This window comes from Notolepis coatsorum (genome assembly GCF_963971535.1).
Source record: "Notolepis coatsorum genome assembly, chromosome: 1".
Taxonomy (NCBI): domain Eukaryota; kingdom Metazoa; phylum Chordata; class Actinopteri; order Aulopiformes; family Paralepididae; genus Notolepis; species Notolepis coatsorum.
This window is the reverse complement of record NC_140165.1, coordinates 149,934,910-149,960,837: the sequence shown is the minus strand read 5'-3', so window position 1 is coordinate 149,960,837 and position 25,928 is coordinate 149,934,910. Positions and strand designations below refer to the sequence as shown.

The 25,928-nt window shown below is 48.8% G+C and overlaps 1 protein-coding gene across 1 annotated transcript; it reads left to right on the top strand.

The window, feature by feature from the left end:
• Positions 1 to 1,042: 1,042 nt before the first annotated feature.
• On the top strand, positions 1,043 to 9,103 carry LOC311223087 (axonemal dynein light intermediate polypeptide 1-like; the record flags this gene model as incomplete). The annotated part of the gene is made up of 2 exons (XM_084307825.1): positions 1,043 to 1,300; positions 8,453 to 9,103. 2 exons carry the CDS (start codon positions 1,043 to 1,045, stop codon positions 9,101 to 9,103), a joined length of 909 nt encoding a protein of 302 aa, XP_084163951.1.
• Between the last annotated feature and the right edge of the window lie 16,825 nt (positions 9,104 to 25,928).

Genomic DNA, 25,928 nt, shown 5'->3' with positions numbered 1-25,928 from the left:
CAATGCTCCTCAACCCCCTAGCCCTCCCCGCCTGCTCCTCACTACCACACCCTACGGCCAGGTTCCCATCCCCCAAAACTCTCGCATACTTTACCTCCCCTAATTCCTCGTAAATGAGTTTGGGCAACGTGAGCCTGCCTATTCTCCTCTCTCCCCTCTCCCCCTCAAGCCTAATCACCATATGAATCACTTTTCCAGCACCCTCGCCTCCTGGCCCACTTGAGCTATCGTCCCTCACTTTCTTCCTCTTCCACCCTTCTCCCCCACTCTCCTCCCCCCTACTCTCCACGTCACACCCCGACCCCTTACCCTTGCCCTGGCTACTCTCACCCCCATCGCTGTCGTTCCTCTCCGTCTGTTTCTTCCTCTTCTTCCCCGCCGTTTCCCACCCCTCTTTCTCATTCTCCTCCCCACTATTCTCCCGCTCTCTCTCGCTCTCTCTCTCTCTTTCTCTCTCTCTGCAGTAAAGACTCACGGCCATTCTTATCCCTATCGCTATCTTCCTCGCCCTTCTCACACCATTTACTTCCATCACGATCCTCCCAATACCCTGGACAGCCGCTCACAGGCCGGGGCCACCAATCGCAAGGCATTCGCTGTTCCTGATCTCTCACAGCCACTTTTTCCGCCTCCCACCACCGACTACTACTCCCACACATGTCTTCGCTGCACAGTTCCGACGGACGCAGACGCCGCCACTCGGCGCACCTCTCACAATCCATCCTCCCACATGAAGAAGCCGCACTTCTGTCTTCCTCTCCAAACAACAGCCGCCCCCCACGAGCATACGGCTGCTACTTCTTTCCACAGAATCTATATAGATACACAAATGTTCTAGAATGTTTGATTATGACATCATACTGTGACATCACAACATCATACTGTGACATCACAAATGTTCTAGAATGTTTGATTATGACATCATACTGTGACATCACAAATGTTCTAGAATGTCTATTATGACAAATAAGACGGTTCAATGACTTCATTCCGTGTCAACAGTCAATGACAACAGTGCTGTTTCAAAACTAAGTCCAGGAAGATGGCACGTCCTCTGAGAGTGAGTCCCCAGCAGGCTGTTCTGACTGGCCCTGTGTCGCGGCCGCCACCTCCCAAGCCAAAGTCCCGCCCAGCTGATACCACCAAGCACCAAACAGAGGAAATCCTGAATACCATCTTTCGTCCTAGCGAATGGATGGAGGATTCGTTGCTGAAATATGAACACCCAGTCAGCGTGAACATAAATACAACAGACAAGAAATCAGCAAAGGCACGTCCTCTGAGAGTGAGTCCCCAGCAGTTGTGGCTGGTGAATTCTTCTCCAGGGGGGGCGCTATACCAAACATTTTGCAAACATGTACCGAGGTATCACAATGTCACAATGTCACACACACACACAAACACACGCGTGCACGTGTAGCACGGTGGATTATCCCTGCTTTATGGGAGTGGATGTACACTGCCACCTGGTAGTGGGAACGCAGCAGATCTGGGTCCGGCTGAGTCCCCGACTGTAGGCCAGGAGTATTGGAGTGGAGGTTTAGCAGAGGGAGTGGATGGGGCCTAGGATTCACTAACCTAGGGGTGGTGCGCTGGTCCTTCTTGCCCTCCAGGGCGACTCGCAGTAGTTCCCCACACCCTTCCCTCAATACTTCCTGCGCCCTCCCACACCTGATGACAGTAATGATGGATGATATACTTTCTCCCCAAAGCAGTACCCTTCCTGATTGGCAAGTAGAGACCTGTCCCAATGATGCATAGGCATGGGGTGGGGAAAGGGTTAAACAATAATGAGCATTACCCGGAAAGGAAAGGGTTAGACAGAATGCACATTAACAGTGTTCCCATTTAGCTCTCTTTTACTGAAAGACTTATCTCTTAGACAAATGTAGCAGGGTGGATTATCCCTGCTTTATGGGAGTGGTTGTACATGGCCACCTGGTAGCGAGAATGCAGCAGAGCTAAGTCCAGCTGGATCCCCGACTGTAGGCCAGGAATGTTGAAGTGGAGGTCGAGCAGCAGGAGTGGATGGGGCCTAGGATTCACTGACCTAGGGATGGTACTCTGGTCCTTCTGGCCCTCCAGGGCGATCAGCAGTAGCTCCCCACACACTCACACTTCCCCCAATACTTCCTGAGCCCTCCCACACCTGATGGCAGCAAGATGGATGAATATTCGCTCCCCAAAGCAGTACTCTTCCTTAATGATGAGTGGAGACCTTTCACAATAAACTATAGGCAGGGGGTGGGGAAAGGGTTAAACAATAATGAGCATTACCCGGAGAGAAAGGGGTTAGACAAGATGCACATTAAAGACACACACACAGTGTTCCCATTTACGTCTCCTTTATATAAAGTCTAGTGTATTACTCAATTGGGAAAGCTATTCCCACACTGGGCACCTAGTGCTCTCGCTCTACAATACAGATGGATGAAAGTTATTCCCACATGGATGAAAGTTATTCCCACATGGATGAAAGTTATTCCCACATGGATGAAAGTTATTCCCACACTGGGCACCTAGTGCTCTCACTCTATATTACAGACACAGTAAGAACCTCTTCCCTTTAAGGGTTATCTACTGCTCCACGTCGCGGTAGGTGAGCACAAGGTAAATAGTAAAGGAGTTCGGGTGTTAAGATGGCCGTCGGGAGATCCCGCGATAACGGGCGGCGGGGCAGGGTAGACGCTGGGGCAGGTGAGCTGCTGGGGCAACGGCTTGGAGGGGCTGGAGGAGTGTGCAGTGTAGTGGCGTCCTCTGCTGGGCTGAAGAGGTGGGCCGACACGCGGGCTAAACTGTGGTACTAACCTAAACAAAGCTAAGCTGTGGGTCGTGGTGAACCCCCCCTGCTATGACGCTAACGCAAGGTGGACAATATCTACCACTTGGTCTTCGGCGGTGCTCGCCTGTTGGTTCATTCACAATGTCTCTGGCGCATTTAACCAAACGCTAAGCTACCGCATACTTCTAGGATAACCCGTTGTGTAACTGAGTTTATCCGGCGCATTAACCAAACGCTAAACTACCGCATACTTCTAGGATAACCCGTTTTGTAACTGAGTCTATCTCTTGCGTGCTGAATCTCGAGCTCTCGTTCCAGACGTCCTTCTTCCTCCGTGGAAAACGCTGAAGAGGAAGCCCCTCCCTGCTGCACTGTGCTCTGAACCCATTCTTCTTCACCTGTGGCTCCCTGCCCAATCATGACCACCAGCGCCCCTGGCGGCACCTGTAGCCTGTCCCACTATGAAGCGTCAATGTTTAGGATAGGGAGAATCAAAGAGAGCAGCACGTTAAGTGTCCATGTCAGGGTAGGGATGATCAAGAGCGGTCAACCGGTTACAACGTCCTTGTGAACACAGGGAATGCAAAAGATTAGCGTTAGACACCCTGAATAATAGTCAGACATATTCAGGTGGCTACACATATATTTACACAAGGCACAAGAAGCAAAGCTCTTTCCACACTGGGCACCTACAGTAGTGCTCTCACTCTACGGCAATGACTAAAGTTCTTCCCACACTGGTCAAGACACAGTAATAGAACCCGTCCCTTTAAGGGTTTAAATACTTGTTCATTCCCCCGTAGGTGGGGAGAGAGGGGAGTAAGAGGGAGAGGGGTACTGGAGCTACTCAATGGGAATTTTATAAAGGAACACACGTTATCACACCACATTCAACCAAAAGACAGTTGGCCCACGTTGAAAACAAAAGTCCTATCTATAGCCGGCTTCCCCAAAATAATAAATGTCGGGGCGCCCCTAATCACTGCTACCAGTGTCAGTTCAAAGTACTGCTTCTCTTTGCCCTTAAAGGGCCCGCTCCGCACAAAGAGAATGTCTACCGATAAAGTTCCAGCACTCGGAGCGCTCACTGTAACTGGCTTGAGTGTACTTAACCAAGGGCGGGCCTGCTCTCACCACCGGACGTCTGTGTGGTGAGATGGCCGTCAAGAAGTCCTGTGATAGCAGGAAGCGGGGCTGGGTAGACGTTAGGCAGGTGACTGCTGGAGGGCAACGGCTCGGAGGGGCTGGAGGTGCGTGCAGTGCAGCGACGTCCACTGCTGGGCTGGAAAGGTGGGGCGACACGCGGGCTAAACTGTGGTGCTAGGCCTAACTGAAACTAAGTTGTCGGTCGGGACGACCCCCTGTCCTGTCGCCTATACTTTAACTAAAACGCAACGTGTGCAATATCTACCACACTCTTCGGCAGTAGCACGTCTGCTTCTTCATTCACAATGTCTCTTTAGCATTAACTGGAAGCTAAGCTATCGCATATTCCATTACTAACCCGCCTCGTAACTGGGTTTATATTCCGCATGCTTGATGTCTGGAGCTCCAGCTCCAAGCGACCTCCTGCTTCTCCGGAAAACGATGAAGAGGAAGTCCCGCCGCAGGCGCCGCGCTCTGAGCCCATCCTTCCTCACCTGTGTCCCCCTGCCCAACGTCGCCACCAGCTCCCCCTGGCGGTACCTGCATCATGTCCCACTATTAAGTGTCAATGTTAGGATATGGAGGATCAAGAGGGGTCAGCAAGTTACACAACGTCATCGCGAACACAGAGAATGCAAGGAATGAAAGTTAGACACATTGAATTATTGTTAGACATATTCAGGTGTCTACACAGTACACGCATTGGCGAAACCACACACTGAGTAGCCTACTGTGCACATCAGAGCTTCGGCGAAACCACAAGGTACGAATATTTAAGTAGATAGAGTACAACTATCACCATTGCCATCAATCAATATATGATCACAGTCAATGCAGCCACGTTTCCAATAGCGCCTACACAAACATGCACGCCCAGATCTCAAATCTCTCTCTCTCTCTCTCTCTCTCTCTCTCTCTCTCTCTCTCTCTCTCTCTCTCTCTCTCTCTCTCGCCCTCTCGCTCTCTCTCTCTCTCTCTCGGACTTGGGAGCAGCATTATCACTGTAATATATTTGTGCATGCTCCCACGCGCACGCCAGTGTTAATTTTGTTGACTAAATTGATGACGAAAGATGTTCGTCAACAAAGGTTTTTTTCATGACGACAACGAGACTTGACGTCACGTTATTGAATACCATGTGACGCTAACGAGACTAAATAGTTTATTAAATATCGTTGACCACAACTGACGACACAAAAATGTAATTTATAAAAACCAGGACGAAATTTCTCTTCATGTATGTTGATATTGTTGACTAAAACAAGACGAGACAAAATAATTATAACTTTTCTTAATGCCATCGTCCCGAGTAGAGCAGTGTGACGGGGAGCTCTGTTATTAGCATTAGCTGGAGCTATTTGAAAAGCTAGTTTTAGCTGAACGTTACCTTGGCTAAAGTTGGGACTATTCATAATCCAGCTGCAGACCTGCAAGCAAAAGTACAGCAAGTTGGCAAAGGAGTATTCCAAGGTAAATCACTTTTTCACCAGTAATGTTACATTGTTTGTATTTCCATCTAGATCACGTTAGCTAGTGGCTAAGCTAGCTCACGCTAATGTGGCTAACTGCACACAATTAATGACACAATGCAGACAGCCATACTGGTGACAATGTTTAGCTTTTAGTGCCAAATGATAAGAGTCTGAGGCGGAGTCTCAAAAGAGAATGTTGAATGTTTTATTTTGCATTAAAAATCACAACAGTGCCTCTGCTAGGAGCTAACTGAACCGGAGCCGACTGGATAGGAAGTGCGCAACAACGTATAATGTCCGTGTGGAACCAATGTGCCAACAACCTTTCTGTGGGTGAAGCATAGTTGAGCATAGTTGTCATTTAATGATACTAATACTAATACAACCACCTGTTGTTGAATAAATACCATTACTTTCTAGTTATTACTAAAAAACAGTATATATAAAACAGTAACTGTAAAAAAGAAAAGAAAAAAAGTTTTAAAATTTATATAATATATATTTTTTTATGTATGTACTGGTATCAGATTCCCCTAGGTTAAAAAATAAATACGCAATTTAAATCAGAAAATGTTCCATGTTGACTATTTCTGACTTCTGACAAGTTTTTTTCCATTAACTAAAAATAGACAAAAATGTCATCCGTTTTCGTCGACTAAATCTAGACTAAAACAAAAAAGACTAAATTGAGACAAAAACTGACTAAGACTAAAATGCTCAGACATTTAGTTGACTAAAACTGACTAAACGAAAAATAAATGAAGATGACTAAATATGATGAAAACGAAAAAGGAGCACTTGACACATGACTAAGACTAAAACTAAAATGAAAATAGCTGCCAAAATTAACACTGGCGCACGCCCATATTCAGATCCGTACAATAATAATCACAGAGGTATATCTTGTCATTTGAAACAAGTTACCAATATATTGTCCCGGGTGATTATGCCCCCCCCCCCCCCCCCCCCCTCCCCGCGGCGAAATTAATTAGTATCCCCCTCTATCTCTCTATCTCTTGATTGATTGATTGATTGAAAAGTTTATTAACAGATTGCAGAATGGGTACAGTACAATACAGCTCGATACATACAACTCTCTCTTTCTCTCTCTCTCACACACACACACAGCATGACGTGGAATCCCAGGCACTATCGTTACACAAATTAGAAGGAACTGCAAAGGATCAGACCTAGTAGTATGTAGTATATACCAAGAATAACTTCAGTATGAGTACAGGCTGTACAGCATATTTTGCATATTGTTAAAAGAGCCAAGGCTAGCTCGCATAAATTAAACATAGACTTACCATCACACGAGTTGAAGGGGGCGAGATATTCAGCTGTCCACAAATCCACTTTTTTTTTTAAATCCACTCAAAAATAAACTCCAGTAACAGTCCATACCATGGGCATGTTGCATCTGTCCCCGTTGTTTTAAAAAGCAGGAATGGAAAGCAACGACATGACTGCATCTAGCTAGCCATATAGCTTCTTGTTAGCCAAAGTAGCCAACACTTCTTACCACCAGCTAGAAAACGACAGTATATTGTCTTCCTCTGTCTGTTGATTGTTTCTGAATTGAGATATCAGGCTGATGAGGTCGAAACTCTTTCACTCCAGTGTTCATCTCTCAAAAGGTATTGTTGTGAGGGATTTACCTGCATTTTCGAGGTTGGAATGTTCTGCCTCCATGATCCATGGTAGCTACTAGTAAGCTAGCAAACTCTCCGTTCTGTGTGGAGGGAGTGACAACACAGCAGTGACCCTGCTTGCTTGGAGCGCTAGAAAAACGCGCCCTGATTACATCATATTTGAACGCACTGATAGGCGAAATGTATTTGCTTGACCTATTTAACACTTTGCCTGCCACTCACGAGATATCTCGGGTTTATTTATAGGTGGTTGAAAGCCACCCACGAGATTTCTCTGAATTTTTTTATTTTTTATTTTTTAGCGATCTGAAATCATATTGCATCACCCGAGCCTACCCGAGTATAGCCGAGCGGCGCCGGCGATCATTGTGGAAAAAAGCGCCCCCTGTCGTCTCCCAGATGACATACGTGATTTTGGAATGGACTCAATGAAAATGAATGGGGAAAAAAATCCGGTACTCCACATTTTCCAGTCCACTGATCCAGCCGGGGTTACCAGAGTTCATTCTGGATCCTCAGATCCCCGCGGATCATGGAGTTCTACTGTATCGCATTGGATTTTTTCGAATGGTGATCAGGAATTGGAATATACCAGTTGGATACCATCTGATGTCAGGTAAGGACTCTATGTTATCAGTGTTAGGATAATCAGAGTAAGTTTGATGAAGTTATAAGCTGTTTTGTGAAATGTCTTCTTTCGGTTTCACTGTAAAAGTCCGCGAGGAAATCAACGGGGCGATTATCCGTGCGCGGCTCGAATGTGCTTGCGTGCACGTATAATATTGATCATCTAGCGTTTATTTGAAAACGATTCATAAAAAGGCAGACGAATATCAACGTTGTGGATTTTTCCAGTAAAAGACGATTTTCATAGAATGCTCCACAATGGGCTGTTTTTTTATCTGAAAACGGGTGCTTTTCTAAATGCTCTGAAACGGAAACAACGCGATAAAAAAACAATCTGCCTTGACAGCACTGACTGGAAAATAGTCTTTGATAATGCGATGGGCAGATTAGACACATAGCCATAATTTAAAACATAGATTAGGCGATATTAACGTTAACATTGGCGCCGATGGTGGCATTCAGCCGGTAAAAAGGAAAACCCGGCGTGGTGCTCAAAGTGTTAATTAGCTGCGATGATACAGTGACGCGCACAGTGCGCGCTACGTCTATGCGCCCAGCTTTAGAGGTACTCTCTATATCATATCAGACAGTGACATGTGAATCACAAAACAATGATTTATATTTGATATATTAACGTTATTGTGCATTTGAAACACAAACATACTTAAAATGAGTAAATATTATTCATTTTAAACATGTTTATTTTATTTTTAGGGGTCTAAAATAAAAAATAAAAATAAAACATTTTCTTCTTCTCCTGCTCTCTTTACCAGGCTGTTCTGACTGGCCCTGTGCCGCGGCCGCCACCTCCCAAGCCAAAGTCCCGCCAAGCTGATGCCACCAAGCACCAAACAGAGGAAATCCTGAATATCATCTTTCCTCCTAGGGAATGGACAAAGGACAACCAGCTGTGGGTGCAGTACGCCTCCAGCAGCCCCTCCAGCCTCAAGGATGTGGTGCACCTGACGGAGCTGCTGGCCCTCAAGCTGCAGGAGAGGCATGCCAGGGAGGCGGGCCTCTGCCCTGTCCGCAGGGAGAACTACTTCCAGTGCTTCGATGAGCTGATTAGACAAGTCACCATCAACTGTGCTGAGAGGGGCTTGCTGCTGCACAAGGTGAGGGATGAGAGCCGCATGACCATCGCTACCTATGTGACTTTGCACAAGAGCAGCCAGGCCTACGGCGTGAGGAAGGGCCTGCAGTCGGAGCAGGACAAGTCTGACATGGAGAAGAGGATTAGTGATCTGGAGGACGAGAAGCGGGCGCTGGAGAGGCAGCTGAATAAGAAGAACTGTGACGCAATAGAGGAGAGGGAGACTGAGATGAGAGGGGCAGAGGAGAGGACGCGTCAGGAAGAGGTGGAAAACCGGAAGAACACCCTCATGCAGCTGAAGGCCGAGCTGGTGAGTATCCTCAGCAAGTGACTTCAACACCAACGGTGTCATCAAATAGTGTGCTAGTTGTATGCTCCCATTGCACCCTCAACACCCCAGACAACTATTTCCATGCCACCTGGCTCTGCCCACCTGTTCAAGACTTCTGGAATTCCGTCATCAATACACTATCCTGGGTCATGAGCTGCAGCATTCCTCTCTCCCCCTCCCTCTGTCTACTTGGGGATACTACTGCTATCAATTTATTAGTCCAGAACACCAAACCCCTGCTCGTTTCCCTAGCTGTTGCCAAGAAAACTATCCTCTTAAACTGGAAGACACATTTGTATTTGTTGTTGTCCTTCATTGTCCTTAGTTGTAATTTGTTTGTCAATGTCTAGTCTGAGTTCCCCCCCTCCGAGAGGGCAATGAAATGTCACTATTTTTCTTATTTTACTACACTTTTTATAAAATTTTGCACTGTAAATAGTTAAAACGTATAATAAATAATAATGTTATAGTTAAAGTTAATAAAAAAGGGCCGGGAAAAAAGCAAAAACAAATAAAAATAAAATAGTGTGCTAGTTCTAATTGTTCTAATTGTCGTTAGCCTCATAGCATAATTGCCTAAGTAATTTTTCAAGACTTTCGGAAAAGAAGAAAAAACGAATTTTGGCACAAGCCACACAAGTGAGTTAGGCAGAAAGGGAGTTGTAACATAACAAGGTTCTGATTGGCTGAGGACACAGCCACTAAGCCAGGGTGGTGCAGCAGTGTGAGGAGAGTAGAGTTAGGCAGAAATATCAATTTGGCCAAAAAATTACTTAGGCAATTATGCTATGAGGCTAACGTTGTTCTAATTGTTCCCAAACCACATAGTAATATAACCCAAAAGAAACATCCCAGACTACACTGGTATAATTAGTTACATATCATTCCCTCAGTATACAGTTAAAGATAGTTACAGCCTCTTGAACTTCAAGAGATTATTACATTTATAACATATGAATGAAAAATGAATTCCTTCCCTTTCACTGGGTCCTACTAATCACCAGAAAATACCCTAAAATACCCCAAAATACCCCCAAATTATACCCCAAAATACCCTAAAATACCCCCAAAGTACCCCAGAATACCCCAAAATACCCCAAAGTACCCTAAAATACCCCATAATACCCAAAAGTACCCCAATATACCCCAAAATACCCCAAAGTATACCCCAAAATACCCAAAAGTACCCTAAAATACCCCAAAGTACCCCAAAATACCCTAAAATACCCCAGAATACCCCAAAATACCCCAAAACACCCCAAAGTACCCCAAAATACCCCAAAGAACCTCAAAGTTCCCCAAAGTATACCTAAATGTACCACAAAATACTGACTCAAAGGTAGAGTAGGTCAACTAATGATCATATGGTCAATGGTTTGGTCAGTGGTTTGAATCCCAGCTCCTTCTGTTCACATGCTGAAGTGTCCTTGGGCAAGACACTGAACCCCAAATTGCTCCCAATGAGTCTGGCTGCCATTGCATGGATGAGCAGAAACGTCCTGAAATTAAATGGCAGCAAAACTGAGGCCCTGCTCATCGGCTCCAAATCCACCCTCACCAAATCACAAAACACCCCAGTTCCAAACATCACCATCGACGGCTTCCCTGTACCCTTCTCCCCCCAAGTAAAAAGCCTTGCTGTCATCCTGGCAGTGGCGTAACTCTCTCAGATTTGGGGGCGTGGCGAGTGACGGCGATGGGGTGGGGGTTAGGGGGGGGGGGCCCGTCTACCTAGAGTTTTTTTTTCTTTTTTTTTTTTCTTTTTTTTTTAAATACCAGGGGTGCAATACCGCATTTTCCCAGGCGGTGGCGCCATTTCGCCATGTAAACGACACACTGAGTGAATGAATGAATGAAAACTTTATTTAACAGATTGTAGAATGGGTACAATACAGTACGGCTCAATACATACAATTGTTAAGGGGATGCAGACCTGAGAAAGACGTTGTTGTTGTGACAAATAATAAACAAATTTGAAAGGTTTATGGTGAAAGAACATTTATTATATGGTGCTTCAATTAGCAATTATGAACACAGTAATACAAGATATGCATGATAAAAAAAAATACATGCTAGGTTCCTGAGAAACACTACTATACAATATACAATTTTAGCTCTTAATGTATCTATCACCTTTATCTATCACCAATCACTTTTAATCAAATTTAATTACAGGTACAAAACGTTAACATAAATCACTCTTATGCACTGGTACATAAGTTATATAACAAACCTGTTTAATAAAACTCTAACCCTTATGGTCATGCCTGCATCGATTGTGCAATAATCCAATACTAAAATACCTGAGAGGGCACTGGTTCCTATGTAGACTACTATACAATTTTAACTTTGTCATTATTATACTTAATGTATCTAAACTATATTATACAAGAGCCACATCTGTTCTTTCCTTAAAGTGACTTTATATACCTCATTCCTTTAAAGTGACTTCTCCATTATTTAAATTGACATTTTCACATTTAAACTCATCCAATGCTTCCAAAGACATGTCTCCGATCATGGGCAGAGTTGAATTCCTCACAGAGTTCTCTCATGTCAAAGGCATCAACTCTTTCTTGATGTATATGACAAACTGCCACACTGTTCAACCTTTTCTGCTTCATGGAGTTGCGAAGCCAGGTCTTCAACCTCCGGAGTCCGCTGAAACTCCTCTCAGCTTCAGCAGAGGATGTGGGAACAACCAGCAACAGCCTCACAAGGACCTCCACCTGATCAAAAATACCTCTGACTTCAGGCAACATGCCTCTCAGGATCTCTGCAGCTTCTGTGCTTGATGCATAGGTGTTAGTTGCTTTGAACATGGCTAGCTGAACATCCAGCATCCTCCTGTTCATCTCTGGATACTTGTCCACAATGTCATCACTTTCTCCCCTAATAAGCACACCCTCCAACTTCTGAAGCACTTCAAAGCTTCTTTGATTAAACCGCTCTCGGAATTGCAGATCTGCTGTGTCCAGTATTTTGAAGAACTCCCCTCTGAAGAAGTCCACAGAAATTGCTGGGACATGTGCTGCAGCGTCACCAGCAGTGGCGTCGTTAGCCCTGGGCTTCCGGGGCTTTAGCCCCGGATGTTTTTCTCCTAGCCCCGGATCTAGAATTTTTTTTTTTTTTTTATGTCAGCATCCCCATTGTCTGTGCTGAATGTTTGTTAGTGTTTGGTATTTTTTGTTGGTTTTTAGGACTTTTAAACATCCATTTTTAGTAAGTAGTTTTCATTTGATCCTATAATTTTTTCATTCACCGATTTGTGGACTTTTTTTTAGTGTCCTGAAAGGCGCCTTATAAATCAAATGCATTATTATTATTATTATTATTATTATTATTATTATTATTATTATTATTATTATTATTATTATTATTATTATTATTATTATTATTATTATTATTATTATTATTATTATTGTTGTGAAGGATCAGATTAAACCGAATATATATATTTATTTATGGATATATATTTAATAGTATTTGTATATCGTTTGATATCCCCTGTATATTCCTTGTACAATATGCACTGAATATCCCTTTAGTCTACTAACAGCCCATAATAGTTTCATTCTACCATTGGACGAGAACCTGGCGCCAGCAGCCATGCCCCTTGGTTCAAGTTCAATCGTGCCGACCAACATGTCGTGGCAAGCCCGGTTCCGCGTAGGAATACGTCTGGCGAAATACGAATGGTACTATTTGTTCACAGCGCATATATATATGGCGCAAGTAAAGTAGAACTTTCTTTTAGTCCATTAGTCCTTTACCCTCCAACCTAGTAACAGACGCGAAGCCTCACCCACGACGCACGTGTGGTGCAGTAAGGCCTACTTGGCCTCAGAATAGGCATTGAGACATCGTGTGGATTAATAGTTGAATTGTCATAGTTTGGCACTATACCGTCGAGTTGGACGTATTTCTATTAAGTTAATAATAGTCTATTATGTATGGTGCATCGTTCGGTTAGAGTTATAAAGTGAGCAGTACCCCCATCGTTCCTGACGTTATCTGGAGTCTTAACCAGGCTGGGCAGACCACGTGTGGTGCTTGCATCCGAGGAGCTCCGGGCCAGGACGAGTGGACCTGTACATTGGATTACTTTACCCGGACGACGGCGAGCCTTCCACGGCTTGGATTATCTACATGCTTTGGGTGCTTTGATTATGCCATGGATAACGGCCAACACTGCTGAGTGTTGGAACTACCCCCCGGAGAGGAGTCCAGGTGAGACGGCGCTCTACCCCGAGTGAGGTCGCCTCACGTCTCTTCGTTGTGGACCGGCAGCTACCGTCCACCAGAGGGTCCAGCTGTATTCATCTGTGGACTGAGGTTCTGTGGGCACCGTGTTCAGAACTCTGAATTCTCCCAAGAAATCGTCGGCCAGATGGGATACCGCCAGCGGCTCTTCTAACCCCCCCCCTACTGTCTTACAACCAGCGGGACCCCCCCCCCCCCTTAGTGTATCCAGCTATAATCATTTAAGTACCATCGCTATAGTTCCCTAAAGAACCAGGTTGTATATTTGCTCCCTGCGTAACCAGAGATTGGACATTCAATGTTGATTTACCTACGAATACTCATTTGCCTTACAAGTGCATTTCAAATCATAAATGTCATTAAGTGAACGTTGTATATACCCTTTGCTATATAAAATATTCGATTTATACATTTGTGTGGACTTCGTTTCATCAGGTGGGAAAGTGTTCATCATATCTATATCATGTACTGGATGGCCAGAAGTTAAAGTACAAGCGGTAGTGGTTTAATAATACCATACTTATCAATACAGTCAGGGAATTGTACCCCTCAGTTACAATTGGTCCTTCGAGCCGGATGGTAACTAGTGTAATATTAATATAGTGTTATTAATATTAAAATGGCCTATGATGAACACTCCACGAAACGGTCCTCCTAACGTAGAACGCCCGCAGCGCAGACGACAGCCACCTCAGTACTTAGAGGACTACGCTGTCAGTCAACTACCTAGCCTTCTACAAACGGTAAACGCGGTAATAGTAGAAAGTAAAATTATGTCTGACCTTAACGACCAGGTTTCCCCGACCACAGAGGCCCTAGTGGGTTCTAATGTAACTGACCAAGCTCACGGTGGGGACCAGGAGGGAGCTGACATGCCTTTACCCCCCGCCAATACCGAAGAAGTAGTCCCCGACCAGCCCTGGGAGGAAGACAACCCTACAGAGAGAGAACTCTGCACGGAAGAAGAAGAGGAGAGCGCCGAGGAAATAGAGCTCCAGGACTCCCCAACGAGCGGCTCACCCAGGAGCGGCTCACCTCTACAACCGTCTTCCCCCAGCGAAGCGGAGAGGATGCTACAACAGGCGTTCCTCGTCAGCCTGACAGCCTCTACCGAACGCGATCGACTTCAGGGTGAACGCGATCGACTCCAAGCACAGACGCTTAGCGAGCGCGAACATTCTACCATTGAAAGAGAACGCCTCCAAGCGCAGCAACGGAGCGAAGAAGAGCGCATACGCCTGGAGATGAGACGCCTTCAGACGGAAGAGAATATGGCAAGAGACCGAGCAGACACCCAGCGTGCCGCTGACGGTGCCCAAAGAGAGGCAAAGCGCGACCTCGCTCTCATCCAGCGCGAAACCGAGCGCGACAGACTACAGGGCGAGCGCGACAGACTACAAGCCGAGCGCGACAAGCTACAAGCGCAACTAATGGAGCAGCTGATCCTCAAGGCAACACCCTCTCCCTCCGCCAGGGGTTCAAGGAACTCGTCGAGACAACAGTCAAGGGCAGCGTCTCCTAACCGAGCAAGCGACCCTGAACTTGACCAACAGACCAAGCCTATACCCCCCGCAGACCCCCTTCCCAGACCGGTCCAAGCGAGACCCAGCTACAAGGAAGGAGCGGCATACACTGCGGAGAAGCTAAATAAACGACTACAGGATCTAGAGGACCTGATAGAAGAAGAAGAGGGAGAGGAGGAGAACCAAGCCCGACGACAGCACAGTACTCCACCGGACCAGGAGGTCCAGTACAGCCCAGGCTATACCCCCGCGGCGCTGCGCTACAGACCCCCGACTCTATTCACGGGTGAGCATGACGCACGACCAGCCCCGAGGAATAGCACCTGGACCAGCGGGCCATGGTACCCTGTCGGTACCAGCCCACAGAGAGGCGCAGGAGGAGACTCGCCTAGGAGGTCTCTCCCCCAACGCTCGCCGATGTATCAGCCATCCACGGCGTCATACATTGCCACGCCGTCGTTTCCAGACTTCACCTATGAGAATCGAGCACAGTACACGGAGCTCCGGATGTGCTTAGAGACAATGATGGTGGATGTCGCTGATGAACGCCACAAGTATGCAATATTACTGAAGCACCTGAAAGTACCGCGAGCGCACAATATAGCGCTAGCCTATGCCACCTCTACGACCCCATACACTGCGGCCCTAGCAGCGCTGGACCAGAGATATGGACGTATATGGGATTACGTAATCCAAGAGATAAGGCATATTGATCGCCTACCCCCAGCAACAGACAATCGCTCATTAGACGACCTGTCAATCAAAGTGCAGTCCCTGGTAGGGATGCTGGGAGCGCAACGGGAAAAGGGCATGCATGAGCTATACACCAAATCTAACGTCGAGAGGATTCTAGAGAAGCTGCCACCCGCAAGACAAGAGCGTTTTAGGCGGCAGAGAGACCACCGTGATCCTAACGGTCCCGAACCATCCCTCCTTGATCTAGCCGACTTCCTGGCGAGAGAAGTCAGCAGCTTACGACTGGATACGTTCGTGCGGAGCACGCCAAGCTCCAGAGAGGGACCCAGGAGAATAAACGATGGAAGAAGATCGGTGACTGTCATGCACCAATCAGAGTCAGTACCGAGCAGTAAGAGCCACAGTACCCCCTCGAGAAAAGAGAAGTGGAAGATGGTGTGCCCCTACTGTGAGAAAGAACACTGGCTGTCACAATGTGACCTGTTCACAAAGATGAATGCAGAAGAAGTGAGTCAATGGATAAAGTCCAACAGGCGCTGTTACCGATGTGCGCGCAGTCACATGGCAGCCGAATGCCGCCTAAAGAAAAGGTGCAGTCGGTGTGACGGAGCCCATCTAGATATACTACACGACAGTAACAGAAGAAGGCCTGCACCTGCACCATCGAGCGGCACCAAGGCAAGTGTCATGTACATTGACCCCGCCAGCAGCAGCGGCGCCCAAGTGCTCTTAAAGGTAGTCCGTGTGACATTGAGCTACCAAGATAAAGTCATGGACACTTACGCCGTCCTTGATGACGGGTCAGAGAAGACCCTTCTGCTCGCGTCCGCTGCGGCCCAGCTGGGACTGCGGGGGAGCGAGAACCAAATGACGATTCGGACAATAAGAAGAGATTTAAAGACGATAAAAGGCGAGAATGTCTCCTTCACTATCGCAGCAAGCGGGCAGCCAGAGCGACGGTATAGGATTACAAATGCTTTCACCAGCCAAGAAATAGGACTATCGCAGTACACCTACCCCATCACCAAGCTGATGGATAAATATGTGCACCTGCGTCAACTACCTATCCCGCTCATAGACGGCGCCACCCCGACCCTGCTGATAGGCTCCGACCATGCAGACCTCATCGTCCCGATTGACCGGGTCCATACAGGACCCCGAGGCTGTCCTGCAGCAGTCGAGACCCGCCTAGGGTGGACACTACAAGGCCCCCTCGCTAAATCTCTCAACCGAACAGCAGCCACTAGCTGCCTCCACTCCAGAGCGACAGAAGGAGACACCACACTCCTGCAGCATGTCGAGAAGAAAATTGACTGGTGACGTCGTGCGCTGCTCCGCGCCTCCCTGATCAAAGACGGCTTTGATCTCCGGCAGCGGGCCAGCAGCGACCCCCCAGTATTGCGCAACCTCAACCCAGAGGTCGCAGAGGACCCAGCAGCAGATGAAGAGGTCCGACACAGTGTGAAGAACAGTTTCTACGTGGACAACTGTTTACAAAGCGTTTCAACTCAAGAAGAAGCCGAGGCTCTCCTAATCAAGCTACGCGCCTCCCTGATCAAAGGCGGCTTTGATCTCAGGCAGTGGGCCAGCAGTGACCCGCACGTATTGCGCAGCCTCTCCCCCGCGGACAAGGCTGCCAGCAGCGAGACCTGGATGGCGACCATCCCAGGAGAAGCCCAAGAAATGACACTAGGATTAGTCTGGCGCTTCAAAACAGACTCGCTCCACTATAGACACAAACCCCTGACCACGGAGCAGGGAAGGTCGACGGCGATACCGACCACCAGACGGAGTGTGTACAGAACACTCGCCAGACAATATGACCCGTTGGGATGTATTCTACCTTACACCACCAGGGCAAAGATGATTGTACGAGCACTATGGGACAAGGACCAGGGCTGGGACGACCCAATACCCGCACACCTTGCCTCCACATGGAGAGAGTGGGAGACGGAACTCCGCTCACTCCCAGGCGTCAATATACGCCGCAGCTACTTCCCACCCACGGTGAGGCCAGAGACATGCAAGATGGATCTACACGTCTTCAGCGACGCCTCCGAAGTAGCCTATGGATCGGTGGCCTACTTGCGTGCCCAAGAGAAGGGAGGCGAGATACACACTGCTTTCATCCTGGCTCGCTCAAGAATAGCCCCACGAAAGCAACAATCTAACCCGCGTCTAGAGCTCTGCGCAGCCCTAGCAGGAGCGCATCTAGCCACGTTAATCCAACGTGAACTCACCATTCCGGTGCACAGAACAATCTTGTGGTCAGATTCCACGACAGTACTCACATGGATCAAGTCTGATTCATGCAGATACAAAGTCTTCGTGGGAGTCAGAGTCACCGAGATTCAAGAGTTAACAGAAGCAGCAAGCTGGCGGTATGTGGACACCAAACACAACCCAGCTGACGTCATCACCCGGGGAATGTCCCTGGATGACCTCACCCGTCGCAACATCTACAGTGACGGACCAGAATTCCTCAAGCTCCCGGAAGAAGAGTGGCCTACGCCCACCCCACGGGAAGCAAGTAAAGAGGAGGCTGAGAACAAGAAACCTATGTTCTGTGGACTGAGCACAGTCGCCTCCACAGACCCCAACATAGATGACTGCATTACCCTACAGAGTGCGCAGCTAAAGACATTCCTGTGGCACCACCCAGAGATTCAGTCCACCACTGACATTTCAGCAGCTGACTATGAAGAAGCAGAACTTCTTCTACTACAACGAGCCCAGAGAGACTTGTTCCCCGATGAGCTAGACTGTCTACAGGGAGGAAAGCCCGTCCCATCAGACAGCAGACTGCTCCACCTGGCACCCGAGAGCGACGCCCATAATCTCATCAGAGTGGGTGGTCGCCTGCGGAGAGCCCCCGATCTACCGGATGACATTAAGTACCCGATAGTCTTGAACAGCCGACACAAGGTCACAGAGCTGATCATAAAGAAATACGACGAGGATGTACACCATGCAGGAGCAGAGAGAGTCTTCGCGGAGATCAGACGTCGCTATTGGATACTTCAAGGAAGAGAAGCGGTGCGACGCTTCCAGCGAACCTGTCTAGACTGCCGAAAGTGGCGCGCGCAGCCCAGCATACCCCGGATGGCTGACTTACCCCCCTGTCGCCTCCGACTCGGCGACAAGCCATTCCACTCCACAGGCATGGACTGTTTTGGCCCGTTGTATATAAAGAGAGGAAGAGGAACCGAGAAGCGGTGGGGTATTGTATTCAAATGCATGACCACCAGAGCGATACATATCGAACTCCTTCCGACTATGAGCACAGACTCATTCCTTATGGCCTTCCGAAGATTCACATCACGGAAAGGAAAACCGTCTACATTGTTGTCTGATCACGGGACAAACTTCAAAGGCGGAGAAAGAGAGCTGAGAGAGAGCTTCCAAGCTATGGGCCCAGAACTTAAGACCCACCTCGCTCCATCCCAGATTGACTTCCAGTTTAATCCCCCGAACGCACCCCACTTCGGTGGAACCTGGGAACGAGAAGTACGTTATATAAAGACAGCCCTGTACGCCGTGCTTGGGGCCCAGACTGTGGCGGAAGAAGTCCTAATGACAGTCCTCACGGAGATCAAGGGAGTATTGAACTCAAAACCCCTCGGTTACGTCTCCAGTGATATAGCAGATGTCGACCCAGTCACCCCCAACACACTCTTAATGGAGCGGCTGGACCCCGCGCTACCCCAGACAATGTACAGGCCTGAAGAAGCGAACGGCCGAAGAATGTGGAGGTACAGTCAAGTACTAGCTGACAAGTTTTGGAGCAGCTTCCTACTCCACTACCTACCGTCTCTACAGACCCGCCAGAAGTGGGTAAAAGAGAGAGACAATTTGACAGAAGGAACAGTCGTCATGATTATCGACCAGTCACTACCCAGAGCTATGTGGCCGGCTGGCCGCGTAAGCAAAGTGATCACCGGTGCCGATGGCAAGGTCCGAGCAGCTGAAGTGCTCGTCCAAGGGCGAACTTACACACGACCCGTGGCGAGGCTAATAGAACTGCCCAGACTCCCAGACACTATCGATGACGACCATGACCCCATGACTTTGTGAGTTGACTGACCCTTACAGCGGACCTTGAGTGGTAGACAGTGCGGTTAATCTGTCTCTGCTTAGCTAATTAGGTGGGACTAATTAGGGGGCGGCTGTTGTGAAGGATCAGATTAAACCGAATATATATATTTATTTATGGATATATATTTAATAGTATTTGTATATCGTTTGATATCCCCTGTATATTCCTTGTACAATATGCACTGAATATCCCTTTAGTCTACTAACAGCCCATAATAGTTTCATTCTACCATTGGACGAGAACCTGGCGCCAGCAGCCATGCCCCTTGGTTCAAGTTCAATCGTGCCGACCAACATGTCGTGGCAAGCCCGGTTCCGCGTAGGAATACGTCTGGCGAAATACGAATGGTACTATTTGTTCACAGCGCATATATATATGGCGCAAGTAAAGTAGAACTTTCTTTTAGTCCATTAGTCCTTTACCCTCCAACCTAGTAACAGACGCGAAGCCTCACCCACGACGCACGTGTGGTGCAGTAAGGCCTACTTGGCCTCAGAATAGGCATTGAGACATCGTGTGGATTAATAGTTGAATTGTCATAGTTTGGCACTATACCGTCGAGTTGGACATATTTCTATTAAGTTAATAATAGTCTATTATGTATGGTGCATCGTTCGGTTAGAGTTATAAAGTGAGCAGTACCCCCATCGTTCCTGACGTTATCTGGAGTCTTAACCAGGCTGGGCAGACCACGTGTGGTGCTTGCATCCGAGGAGCTCCGGGCCAGGACGAGTGGACCTGTACATTGGATTACTTTACCCGGACGACGGCGAGCCTTCCACGGCTTGGATTATCTACATGCTTTGGGTGCTTTGATTATGCCATGGATAACGGCCAACACTGCTGAGTGTTGGAACTACCCCCCGGAGAGGAGTCCAGGTGAGACGGCGCTCTACCCCGAGTGAGGTCGCCTCACGTCTCTTCGTTGTGGACCGGCAGCTACCGTCCACCAGAGGGTCCAGCTGTATTCATCTGTGGACCGAGGTTCTGTGGGCACCGTGTTCAGAACTCTGAATTCTCCCAAGAAATCGTCGGCCAGATGGGATACCGCCAGCGGCTCTTCTAACCCCCCCCCTACTGTCTTACAACCAGCGGGACCCCCCCCCCCCTTAGTGTATCCAGCTATAATCATTTAAGTACCATCGCTATAGTTCCCTAAAGAACCAGGTTGTATATTTGCTCCCTGCGTAACCAGAGATTGGACATTCAATGTTGATTTACCTACGAATACTCATTTGCCTTACAAGTGCATTTCAAATCATAAATGTCATTAAGTGAACGTTGTATATACCCTTTGCTATATAAAATATTCGATTTATACATTTGTGTGGACTTCGTTTCATCAGGTGGGAAAGTGTTCATCATATCTATATCATGTACTGGATGGCCAGAAGTTAAAGTACAAGCGGTAGTGGTTTAATAATACCATACTTATCAATACAGTCAGGGAATTGTACCCCTCAGTTACAATTATTATTATTATTATTATTATTATTATTATTATTATTATTATTATTATTATTATTATTATTATTATTATTATTATTATTATTATTATTATTATTATTATTATTATTATTATTATTATCATCATTGTTACAAAGGGTCAGATTAAACCGAATATATATATTTATTTATGGATATATATTGAATAGTATTTGTATGTCGTTTGATATCCCTTGTATATTCTTTGTACATATACACGGAATGTCCCTTTAACCTAGTAGTTACTATAGCCCATAATATTTCATTCTCTCATTGGACAAGAACCTGGCGCCAGCAGACAGGCCCCCTTGAGTCAAGTTCAATGGTGCCGACGAACATGCCCTTACTAGCCCCAGCTCCGCGCAGGAATACGGCTACCGAAAGCAGAGCGGCACTATTTGTCCACCGTACATATAAATATGGCGCAGGCGAACATGTGAAGTCCTCTTGTCCCGTTCAGTCTCGTTCAGTTCCAGTGATCCAAGCGACGTCTCTCACCCACTACGCAACGTGGGCAGAGTAGGGCTCGTATTGCCCCAAATAGAGTTGTGTTTATCCTACTACGTTTGTTAAACGTATCGTTCGTTATCTACGAGTAAGCCTTCATTACGAGTCAAAGACCACGTGAAGTGGGTAATTGTGTGTCTACATAGAGCACTTATTGCCGCGTGCTAATAGGATAGTAACGTCAAGTTCAACCGTGGACCACCGCGCACCACGGAGGATATCTACATCGGCGCCAGCAGAGCCACCTTCCGGCAGGATTATTGCTTTGACTGTGGCTGCTGGAGCAGAGAACCGCCTACCCCGCTGCTACTGTGGGATCTACACATGCCCGTGAGGACATCATTCGAGCCCGTCTCTGTTGGAGCAGAGACTCCACGGCTTCCACCTGCGCTACTGCACACTGGAATTACAGCGGCTGCTTTTCCCCACGGAGCAGGGAGTAATATACCGTATCCAGGTGCCTTGTTGAAGCCCCTGTTGAACCCATTGACTTTGTATAGAGCATTGCCTCCCCCTGCTGGCTTACAACCGGTAGTACACCCCCTTCCCTGAGTACCATAGATAATTACTAATATTCATTATTGATTTGCCTATGCACATATCTTTGCCTTATAAGCGCATTCAATATAAAGCATATTATGTAATACCATTTGCTGTAATAAATATTCTAAACGAGTATTTGTGTGGAAACCGTGTTATTGTGGAGAAGTTCTCATCATATACCTGTGTACGGTATTGGCCAGTAATGTACATACACGGTAGTGGTTTAATGATACCATACTTGATTAATACAGTCAGGGAATTGTACCCCTCAGTTACAATTGGTCCTTCGAGCCCCGGATAATAATTAGCGTAATATTAATATAATATTAATATTGACATGGCCGATGACGAACACTCCACAAACGGTTCTCCTAAGCTAGATCGCCCGCAGCGCAGACGGCAGCCACCTCCCTATCTAGAGGCATACGCTGTCAGTCCAATACCTAGCTTTAAAGGGACATTAAATACGGATAAAATAACTAAAGCGGATAGTAAAATTATGTCCGACCCTACCAACCAGGCTACCCCGACCACAGAGGCCCTAGTGGGTTCTAATGTAACTGACCAAGCTCACGGTGGGGACCAGGAGGGAACTGACACGACTTTATCCCCCGACAACGTCGACAAGGTAGTCCCCGGAGAGCTCCAGGATAAAGAAAGCCCTCCCGGGATGGAACCCGACCCACCACAAGAAGAGACGCGCACCCAGGAGATGGATCTCCTCGGTACGCAACAGGAGAACGGGTCTCCAACAAGTACTGCCGGGAGCCGATCGCCCCGAACGGCGTCTTCCCCCAGCGCGGCGGACAAGATGCTGGCGCAAGCACTCATCGCCACCCTGGCAGCCTCCACCGAACGCGATCGACTTCAAGCGCAACAGACGCGCGAGCGCGAACAGTTTGCAGGCGAGCGAGAGCGCTTCCAGGCGCAACAAAGGAGTGAAGACGACCGCATAAGACTGGAGACCAGACGCCTCCAGACAGAAGAGAACATTGAGAGAAGCCGTGCCGATGCACAGCACGCCGCCGCCAATGCACAGCGCGACGTCGCAAATGCACAGCTCCACGCCGCCCATGCCAGCGCCAATGCCCAGCGCGACGCCGCCAACGCACAGCGCGACGCCGCCCAGGCCAGCGCCAATGCGCAGCGCGACGCCGCCAATGCCCAGCGCGAAGCAGCGCGCGACGCAGCCCATGCCCAGCGCGAGGCAGAGCGCGACCGGCTGCAGGCGGAGCTGATGGACAAACTGGTTGCCATGGCGACACCCCCTCACTCCGCACGGAGCTCTCAGAGATCGTCAAGACATGGGTCTAGGACACATTCCCCTACCCGACGAAGCGACCCGGGACTCCGCCAACAGGAGGATCCTGTCCACGTCTCCGAACCCCCTTCCCGGCCGGTCCATACGAGACCCAGCAACCGGGAAGAATCGGACCACGCCGAGAGACTGAACAGAAGACTCCAGGTCCTAGCAGAGGGAGAGGAGGAGGAAGAGGAGGAATGTCAAGCCGACCAGCAGCAACGTACTCTGGCCCAGGAGGCCCAGTACAGCCCCGACCAGCAGCAACGTACTCTGGCCCAGGAGGCCCAGTACAGCCCCGACCAGCAGCAACGTACTCTGGACCAGGAGGTCCAGTACAGCCCAGAAGTCAGCCCTGAGGCCCTGCGCTACAAACCCCCGACTCAACTCACGGGTGAGTTTGACGCACCGCCAGCCCCGAGGGACAGCACCTGGGTACCCGACCTTCGGTACCCACCAAGTACCAGCCCAAGACGACACGCACGGGGAGACTCGCCTAGGAGGCCTCTTCCCCAACGCTCACCGATGTGCCAGTCATCCATGGCATCGTACCTTGGCGCACCGACGTTTCCAGACTTCACCCATGAGAACCGAGCACAGTACACGGAGCTACGGATGTGCTTAGAGACAATGATGGTTGATGTAGCTGATGAACGCCACAAGTATGCTACCCTATTGAAGCACCTCAAGGTGCCCCGAGCGCACAATATAGCGCTGGCCTATGCCAACTCTACTACCCCATACACAGCGGCTCTAGCAGCACTCGACCAACGGTATGGACGCGTATGGGACTACGTGATACAGGAGATAAGAGACATTGACCGTCTCCCCCCAGCCAGAGACAACAGAGCGTTAGATGACCTGTCTATCAAGGTACAGTCCCTGGTAGGGATGCTGGGGTCCCAAAAGGAAAAGGGTATCTACGAACTGTACGCTAACTCTAACGTAGAGAGGATATTAGAGAAGCTCCCTCCCGCCCGACAAGAGCGCTTCAGGCGGCAGAGAGACTACCGCGACCCCAACGGTCCAGAGGCATCCCTCCTAGACCTATCTGAGTTCCTCGCCAGGGAGGTCAGTAGCCTACGACTCGACACGTTCGTATGGAGTGGACCAAGCCCAAGACTCGGACCTCGGGGACAAACGGATAACCGCCGGTTGGTGACCGTTATGCACCAAGCCGAATCAGTACCACACAAGAACCACAACACCCCCTCGACGAAAGAGGACCAGTGGAAGATTGAGTGCCAGTACTGTGAGGGAGAACATCGGCTGTATCAGTGCGAAGATTTCAAGAAGCTGACCACGGATGATGTGAGTCAGTGGGTCAAGGACCACCGCCGCTGCTTCCGCTGAGCGCGCAGCCACCTAGCAGCTGAGTGCCGCTTGAAGAAGAAGTGCAGCAGGTGCGGTGGCACCCACTTGGAGGTCCTGCATGACATCAACAGGCGTCAGCCAGGACAACAGAGTGGGCCCGTCGCGGTGATGTACCATGCCGAGGCGGTGGCACCAGTACCGAAGAGCCACCAGACCGCTCCCTACTGTACCTACTGCCACGGCGGACACTGGCTGGCACAGTGCGCCGAATATAAGACACTGAACCCCGTCCAAGTTAACCAGTGGCGTGAGGCGGCCCAGGCGGGCGCCGCTTACCACGCAGGGGCGGCCCAGGCGGGCGCCGCTTACCACGCAGCACGGTGCGGAGCCCACCAGAAGGTCCAAGACAACCAACCAACAGGAGTGCTCCACATTGACCAGCATAGCGGGACCCCCCGTGTGCTCCTCAAAGTGGTCAGGGTGCTCCTGAGCCACGAGGACAAGGTCCTGGACACTTACGCCGTCCTGGACGACGGGTCTGAAAAGACTCTCCTCCTCGCTTCCGCAGCAGCCCAGTTGGGCCTGCGAGGTGTCAAAGATACAATGACCATACGCACCATCAGAAGGGACCAGAAGACCATAAAGGGTGAAAGGGTCTCCTTCAAGATAGCAGCGGTGGACCAGCCAGAGAAGCAGTATAGTATAACTAACGTCTTCACTAGCCACGACATAGGCCTGTCTCAGTACACCTACCCCATCCCACAGCTGATGGCTAAGTATGTGCACCTACGTCAACTACCTATACCGCTTATCGACGGCGCCACACCGACCCTGCTCATCGGCTCCGACCACGCGGACCTCATTCTCCCAATTGAGGCGGCCCACGTCGGACCCAAAGGATGCCCAGTCGCGGTTCAGACCCGACTGGGATGGACGCTCCAGGGCCCCCTCTACGGACTTGACAGTCAACCCACGTCTACACGCTGCCTACACACAGAGGCGAGCGACACCGGCCTCTCCCCCGTACAGCAGAGGTTATTGACATTAAGCAAGGGGCCCGTGAGAGAACCGTGGGCACCCCCCTCAGCTGCGCTCCAG